Genomic DNA, 8,922 nt, shown 5'->3' on the forward strand with positions numbered 1-8,922 from the left:
GTCAGGTCTGCGCACAATAGGAGCTCGGCAGCCGAGAGACGGGCGACCGTTTTGGCCTAAGAGCTGGCGGTTGACGAGGCCGTGGGAACGGGGCACATCCGCCATGTTCTGCGAAAAGGCCATGGAGCTGGTCCGTGAGCTGCATCGCGCTCCGGAAGGGCAGCTGCCCGCCTTCAACGTGAGGGGCGCGGCAGGCCGGAGAGGGGCGGGCGTGGGCGGGGCCGAGGGAGCGTTGGGGGTGGGGCCTGGGGGGCGGCCTCTCCCGCAGGGTTTATTCTCGCCCTCCTCAGCCTGAGGTTGGGGACAAAAATTGTGGAACACTGCAAACAAAACGTGGGAGGAAAAAGGAGGCATTCGTGCTCGTGGGAGTACGTCCTGGTGTTTTTCCGTGCCGTTCCTTTGTTCAGCCACACATTTAGTAGTCGCCTGGTAATGAGCGTTTGTTACGCGCTCAGCGAAGCGTCGTGATTAAAAGCTAGGCCTCTGGAACCGGACTGGGGCTAGTGTGACTTTGGGGCAGTTACCCAAGCTTTCCGTGCTCTCAGTTTTCTCATATGCAAAAATGGGGGGTTGATGATCGTAGCCAAGTCGCGGTGTGGCGCGGGCCGAGTCCGTCGCTGTGTGTAAGGGGCTGTGAGCGACGCCTGACCTACGGTGAGGACTGAGCGGGCGTCTGCTGCTGATTTCTACTGCTGTTGCTGCTGCTGTGCCAATTACGCCTACTATTATGATTACTCTTATTTTTCTGTTACTACTACCCAGGCAGGGTGCTGAGCACTTAACCTACGTTATCTCTTGTCCTCATAACAACCCTTTTAGATTTAAACTGTTTTTCCATTTCTACCAGCTGTACACACACAGGCTTGGGGATATTTAAGCATCTTGCCTAAGGTGACATAAGCAGTAAGAAATAGAGCTAGGATTTGAACCGTGGCACGGGCTCTAGAGTCAGCACTCAAAATTCTACGCTTGCCCACTCCTCCGGTCATAGAGGAGCCACTGTGTGAATGCCAGGGCACGTCCTGCTGGGAGGGGGCACAAAAACGGGCAGTAGAATGCAAGATGATAAGTGACACCAAAGAGGTGTAGACAAGGAGCATAAAGGAGAAACATCAATGTAAGCTGGAATAGTGGAGAGTATGTTTTAGCCACACTGCCTCCAAGGTTGAGGTCACCACTCTGAGAAGAGGGTGAGGCACCCCAGCCAAAGGACACAGCAGTACAAACACACGTGGTCACATCGGAAAGGGTGACTGAGGGCAAGTGGGGAAACCATAAAGGTGAGCTCGCAGCCTAAAAGCGTTTGGTATTCCCTCAAAAAGCATTTTGGAAGTTGGTAGAGGATTTTAGACAGAGGAGTGATAGGGTAATTTCTGTGTTTTGAAGATAACTATGGCAGCAATGGGGGAATGGATCGAAGAGAAGAAAGAATGAGGGCAGGGAGATGGTAAGTGGGTGGTTGTAACAGACCAGGTGAGAGGTGTGTATGGGCCAAACTGTGTCAGGTCAGTTGCACTAAAGTCACTATCTGGGTTGTCTTGAGACAAACAGGACTTCTAACTATTAGAACAGGGGTGGAGATGGGGGCAGATAATAAATGAGAGGGAGGAATCAAGGGATCTAGGGAGGATTCTCAGGTAACTGAGTAAACACCCATCAGTTCAGGAGAAGTGTTCTGAAGGAGGAGTGTTTTGGGGAAGGTGATGAGTTTTGTTTTGAACATTAAAGAGCACCTAGCCTGACAATTAGATCATTTAACAAATGAGGAAAATGAGCCAAGAGAAGTTATGGATCAAGTCAAGGGACTTGTTTGAACTTACAGTATATTGAAGGTAGAGCCTCAATTTCAACACAGGTTTTCTAGATTCCGGTCGATTGTTCTTTCAACTTCAGAACAATTACCATTTAGGAAGTTAGGAGACAACAGTGTGAAGCTTAGTAGAGATGCTGGAATGCAGGGGTGTGTAGGCTAAATATGGCTCCATACTTGGGTGGGAGAACTAGAAACTTTAGGGGGTCATCATACATGTGAGGAAACAGGCCCAAAAAGGCAGAGAGAATTGTCTGCACAGGTGCTGGATGAGCTGGCCTTGGAACCCAGCTCTGCCTTGATCTGGCTCTCTTTTTCACTCAAATTTTAAGATAAGTGTTGGCTTACCACTTTTTGTGGCTAGGGACGGGTCTTAAAGTTGTAAAATCACTTTCTCTTTAGGTCTTAGTTTTGTGGAGCATCTATTGCACCTGTTGTCTCATTAGTGCCTTCCGCTGACGGTGGCTTGGCAGCCTGGGAGGCTGGCCTCTGACACAGCTGAGCAGGAGAGGACTGTTGATCTGAGAGGCCCAGCACCACACAGGCTTTCAAGAATCGTTTTTCCCAGGGAGATGATAGCTAGTGGGTTTAAAGCAGGGACTGTGCCTTGTTCATTCCAGAATCACACATGGTTAAGTGCCAGAATCACACATGGTTAAGTGCCGTGTTCGGCAAATTGAAAAATAGCCCCTTTCTGTATGCAGAGTTGGTAATTTTTTTTTCTTAAAAAGTACATTTTTAAGAACACTATCTTGGGCTCTCAGAGGCTTACAGCTGAGGTGAGGGCACAGAACAAATGTAATTCCCACTATATACAAAAATCTAAATCTGAAAGTTTGTGTATTTTTACAAAATTATTTTATACTTGCCTTTTATATACCTGCAGATCTATTAATTGTACGAGTGTCAACTATTCCTTAAAATAATATTTGCTGATAAAAGGATTATTTAAACTGAATTCTAATAAATCAGACCTTTCTCTGGTATGCTTTTTAACCAGATGATGAAAGTAAAGGTAGAAGTCATGTATTTTTCATCAGGAATTACATCTTTTGAGTAGTGTTAAGTAGTTGTATATTTTGGCTCTAAAAATAGATTGGGAAAAGTATATGGGATTGCTTCTCTTTGGATGGTTGACAGATTTATTGTGTAATGTTTATGAATTTCAGAATTCTAATGTTTTATCTTCCCATGGGAAAAATTTTTTAAAATTTGCCCCAAGGTGGATAATAGGGAAACTCCTTTGGCCTTTCTGTTCTTACATTACAAACCCAAAAAACTATTTGGGGGGGGAGGGGCGGTTAACCGTTTAAGACCATTTTTCAGTAAATAATAAATTACTTACATACTTTTGGTATGCCTTCCTCATTGCTTCTGTAGGACTATTGATTTTTTGTCATCAATTTTATTGAGGTATAATTTATATACAGTAAAGTATACATTTTAAAAGATTTTTGAATTTTGACAGATGTATACATCTTTATAACCAGCACCCTTCTGCAACTACAAGGGTTCCCTTGTCCTCCCCTTTGTAACTACCTCCTACTTGCTGCTTTAGGCAACTATTAAGACAGATGTATACATCTTTATAACCAGCACCCTTCTGCAACTCCAAGGGTTCCCTTGTCCTCCCCTTTGTAACTACCTCCTACTTGCTGCTTTAGGCAACTATTAATTTGTTTTCTCTGACTACAGATTATATTTGTCTTTTTTTTTTTTCCTTTTTGTCATTTTTTTGTGACCGGCAACGGATCGCAACCCTCAGTGTCGCGCCCGCACCGGACCGAGACCGGCAACGGGATCGCAACCCTCAGTGTCGCGCCCGCACCGGACCGAGACCGGCAACGGGATCGCAACCCTCGGTGTTGCACCCGCACCTGGCTCAGCCAGTGAGCGGCCGGTCTGTATGTGGGATCCGAACCCTTGGCGGGAGCGCCGCCACGCTTCCCAAGCAGCGCACTGTAGCAGTGCGCCACCAGGCCGGCCCTATATTTGTCTTTTTTACGTATTGTTAGATTCAGTGTTTCAGAGCTGGCAGACTTTTTCTGTAAAGGGCCAGATGGAATCATGTAGTATGCATTCTTTTTGGGTCTGGCTTCGTTTTCTCAGTGTAATGTATTCAAGATTATCCTAATTGTTATGTATCTTGTCAGTAATTCATTCCTTCTTATTGTGCTTTTTTTTCCTCTGTGGTGAAATATGCATAATATAAAGTTAGCCATTTTAACCATTTTTAAGTGTATACTTCAGTGGCATTCATTACTTTCACATTGTTGTGCAACTGTCACCCCTACCTCTTTCCAAAACTTTTTCATCACCCCAAACAGAAACTGTTACCTTTAAGCAATAACTCCCCATTCCTCCCTCCCCATAGCTCCTAGTAACCTAATCTACTTTCTTTTTTAAGATTTTATTTATTTATTTGTTTATTTGGCATCTGGCCATTACAGGGATCTGAATCTGTGACCTTGGTGTTATAAGGCTGCACTCTAACCAACTGAGCTAAGCAGCCAGCCCCTAATCTACTTTCTGTCTCTGAATTTGCTTATGCTGGATATTTCAGATAAGTAGATTCAGATTCATACAACAGTTGTCCTCTGTGTCTGGCATCTTTCATAATGGCATAATGTTTTCAAGGTTCATCCATGTTGTAGCATATATCAGTAGTTCATTCCTTTTTATGGCTGAATGGTATTCCTTTTGTGAATATACCACATTTGGTTTATCCATCCATCAGTTGACAGACATGTGGGTTGTATCTGCTTTTTGACTATTATGAATAATGCTGCTAAAAACATTCGTACACGTTTTTGTATGAACATATGTTTTCAGTTCTCCTGGGTGTGTACCTAGGGGTGGAATTGCTGGATCATATGGTAATTCTGTTTAATTTTTTAAGGAGCCATCAGATTGTTTTCTACACAGCTACATCATTTCACATTTCCACTATCAGTGCACAAGAGTTCCAATTTCTCCACATCCCCACCAACACTTGTTGTTATAGTTATCCTAGTAGGGATGAAAGGACTATTGCTTTTTGATAAGGTATATAAATCAGAGGTAAATTTAGTACAGACAGGATGTTGCCACAGAATTGCTGGGGAAATTAATGATTGTATATAAATATCAATTTATACTTTCTAGGAGGATGGACTCAGACAAGTTCTGGAAGAGATGAAAGCTTTATATGAACAAAACCAGTCTGACGTGTAAGTTTTGATAAGATTGAATATTTGTGGGTTACAAAGCAGATTCTCACCATTCATGCCCAAGATTTGATGGCCAGATCCATACTGGCAGCATGCGCATTACCACAAATTGCAATTATACCCCATGTCGCCCACCCAATTATCCCCAACCTTTCTCCCCATTCTGATATTTTTAAAACAATTTAAGAAATAAGATGTTGAAATCAGATAACCTTGCATCGATATTTGGATGTGATTTTTTTTTTTTTTTTTTAACTTTTCTGTGAGCCTGATCATACTGTAGCTGTACAAATTAGCACATGGCTAGAGGGATTTGTGCTGATCACTGCTATATCTGTGGAGCTAAACAGTGCTTGGCATATAGTAGATGCTTAATAAATATTTGTTGTTTGGCTGATATGAGTTAAAAGGAATTAAGGTAGACCTAAGAGAGATGAAATACCCTGAAATAAAAATAACCCTAACAAAGTGAGATATATAGTTTCCATTGTTTGTTTTCATTAATAGACGCCTTAGTGCGTTTGTTAAAGGGAGAATGGGCAATTTGTAAACTTAGCAGGAGCAGCAGTGATTTCTAATAGCTTGAGTGGAATTCACTGAGAACTTGTGCTATAAAAGGCTACAGCTTAGAAGGTGAAGAGAGGGCTCTAAATTTAATGAATATTTAGAGCTGATCATGATAGTCGGCATGATGTAGCATTTGGGCTGTTTGACAAATTTCATAGGTTCCTATGATTTGGTGAAGAGTAAGACACAAGAGGGTACCAAGTACTGGATCAGAATTGAAATGTTAAGGATCTCAACCTAGATAAAAGTCTTCCTCTGTGACATAAGGTTTCCTCTTTGGCTTTGTTAGGTACAATGTTTTTATTAGGTACTTGGATGTAGAAATCAATAGCATGGATAGCATTTTCCAACTACTGTATTTAAATATAGATACAGAAAAATCTTTATAGATGGAATGAGGAACTGAACCTCAACAGGTTTGCAGTAAATGTAAGGCAAATGCAAAGTTTTGAACTCAAGTCCCCAAGCCATTTCATTGTATATTAGTCTGTTTCTGTTGCTTATACCTGAAACTGGGAAATCTATAAAGAAACAGTATTTATTGCTTACAGTTTCAGAGGCTGGGAAGTCCAAAGTCTAGGGGACACATCTCATGAGGGTCTTTTTTGGTGGTGATGCAGGGTATCACATTGCGAGAAAGGCAGGAGCAGAGAAAGAGATAGTTCTTCATGCACTTTTCATTTAAAGCCCGCAGAACTACATTGATGACCAGCTTTATTAAATCATTCACTATGGCATGGTCCTTACAATCTAATCACCTCTTCAAGGCCCTACCTTTTAATTACTATAATAGAATTTCTCACCCTCTTAACAGTCACAGTCGGGATCAAGTTTCTAAGACATAAAACTGATTCATTCAACAAATATGTATGAAACAATTATGTGTTGATAAGTGGCTCTGGTATTACAAGCATGTAACTCAGTTGTTAGGTGTTTTTGAAAATTTTACTTACACTGAAATATACATATTTTTGTTTTTTTCCTCTTTAAATGTTCTTATCAGGAATGAAGCAAAGTCAGGTGGACGAAGTGATTTGATACCAACCATCAAATTTCGACACTGTTCTTTGTTAAGAAATCGACGCTGCACTGTAGCATACCTGTAAGCTGCTCAGTTTTTGCTTGGGTTGGCAGGGAACAATGGAGGGTTTTCCATGTGGTTTCCCAGTTAACCATTTCAAATGGGTAACAAGAAATCTTAGATTTATCTCTCTCATAAACATCCTAAATTTTTGTCTTTTTACCATTTTTAAAGGTTTTTATTATGAAAAATTGCAACAACATTCATAAACACAGGGAGAATAATATAATGAACCCCCATGGAGCCATCATATAGGTTTAACAATTTTGAATGTTTTTCCGTATTTACTTCATTGTGTTTTATTAGTTTATGCTGCACTATTTTATTGATTTAAATATTTACTTGTACATATTTGTGGGGTACAAGTGTGGTGTTCCTGTGGTGTTTCAATACATGCATGTACTGCACAATGATTCACTTAGGGTACATAGCATAGTCTTGTACCTGTTAATCTGCCACTTCTGCTCCCATCTATCCTCCTCTGCCCTGCTTGGCCTTTGGTAACCATTATTCTCCTCTCTACTTCTATGAGAATCTTTTTTTTTTTTTTTTTTTTTTTTGGTTCTACTTGAGTGATATGCGGTATTTGTCTTTCTGAGCTTGACTTACTTCACTTAACATGATGGTTTCCAGTTCAATTCATGTTGCTGCAAATGATAGGATATCATTTCTTTTATGGCTGAGTAGTATTCCATTGTGTATATATACCACAGTTTTTTTAATCCATTCATCTGAGGATGGGCATTTAGGTTTGATTCTATCTCAGTTATTGTGAATAGCATTTTGATGAACATGGGGGTGCAGGTGTCTTTTTGATATATTGATTTCATTTCTTTTAGGTATATATTCAGTAGTGGGATAACTGGGTTGTAAGGTAGATCTATTTTAGTTCTCTGAGGAACCTGAATACGTGGGGGTGCAGGTGTCTTTTTGATATATTGATTTCATTTCCTTTAGGTATATATTCAGTAGTGGGATAACTGGGTTGTAAGGTAGATCTATTTTAGTTCTCTGAGGAACCTGAATACTGTTTTCCACAGTCGCTGTACCAATTTACACTCCCACCACCAATGTAGGAGAGTTTCTTTTTTTCTACATCCTCACCAGTATTTGTTATTTTCTGTCTTGTTGATAATAGTCAGTCTGACTGGAGTGAAATGATATCTCATTGTGGTTTTAATTTGCATTTCCCTGATGATTACTGATTTTGAATTTTTTTCATGTGTTGTTGGCCATTTGTATGTCTTCTTTTGAGTAATGTCTGTTAAGTTCCTTTATGCAGCATTATTTTAGAGCATCATGGCTTTTCACCACTGTATACTTTAGTATTTTTAGTATTTTTCTCATTTCTCTAAGAAATAAAGACCTTTTGGAGCTTTTCTCACATGACCGTTGTACCATTGTCACACCTGGAGAAGTGAACAGTGCCGTCATGGCATTTGTCCAGTCCATAGTCATGTTTCCTCTGTTGTCCAAAGATATCATCCTGCAGTTGGTTTGCATCAGGAGCCAGATAAAGTCTACATATTATGTGTAGGTTGCTGTGACTTTTGAGTCTCTCCTCATCAGAACCACTTCTAATTCCCCGTTTATTCTTATTCCATCTAATACCTTTTTAATGTCCTAGGTATGACCGGTTGCTTCGGATTAGAGCACTCAGGTGGGAATACGGCAGTGTCTTGCCAAATGCTTTACGATTTCACATGTCTGCGGAAGAAGTAAGTTAGCATTGCTGTTCATGTTTATAATTGGAAAACACTAAGGTTCTGACATTTTTCTATAATAGTACTTGTTGGTATTTCTCTTTTCGTTTTTAACATCTGTTTTTCAGCAATTTTTGGCACATACTTATTTAGTATATACTGTGACAGGAAGTATGTAGTGAGGAGTAATTCTAAATGCTATGTGGAAAACTCTATTAACAAAATACAGTCCAGGGCCGGCCCGGTGGCGCACTGGAGAGTGCGCCGCTTGGGAGCGCAGCGGCACTCCCGCCAAGGGTTTGGATCCCATGTGGAGACCGGTTCCCGCTCACTGGCTGAGCGAGGTGTGGGAGCAACACCGAGGGTTGCGATCCCGTTGCTGGTCCTGGTCCGGTACGGGCGCGACACTGAGGGTTGCGATCCGTTGCCGGACACGAAAAAAAGACAAAAAGGAAAAAAACAAACAAACAAAAAAAACTGGCGTTATTGGGCCGGCCCGGTGGCGCACTGGGGAGTGCGCCGCTTGGGAGCGCAGCGGCACTCCCGCCAAGG

The 8,922-nt window shown here is 41.4% G+C and overlaps 1 protein-coding gene across 1 annotated transcript in view; it reads left to right on the plus strand.

Moving 5' to 3' along the window:
- Window positions 1-17: 17 nt before the first annotated feature.
- GINS1 (GINS complex subunit 1 (Psf1 homolog)) overlaps window positions 18-8,922 on the plus strand; it is a 33,658-nt gene continuing 24,753 nt past the window's right edge. The window contains exons 1-4 of the mRNA XM_008594623.1: window positions 18-178; window positions 4,955-5,019; window positions 6,590-6,688; window positions 8,295-8,385. Coding sequence (XP_008592845.1) covers window positions 104-178; window positions 4,955-5,019; window positions 6,590-6,688; window positions 8,295-8,385 — 330 coding nt within the window. The 5' untranslated portion in view covers window positions 18-103. The remainder of the gene's footprint in view (window positions 179-4,954; window positions 5,020-6,589; window positions 6,689-8,294; window positions 8,386-8,922) is intronic.

The sequence above is a fragment of the Galeopterus variegatus genome, unplaced genomic scaffold (assembly GCF_000696425.1).
Source record: "Galeopterus variegatus unplaced genomic scaffold, G_variegatus-3.0.2 Scaffold11175, whole genome shotgun sequence".
NCBI lineage: Eukaryota > Metazoa > Chordata > Mammalia > Dermoptera > Cynocephalidae > Galeopterus > Galeopterus variegatus.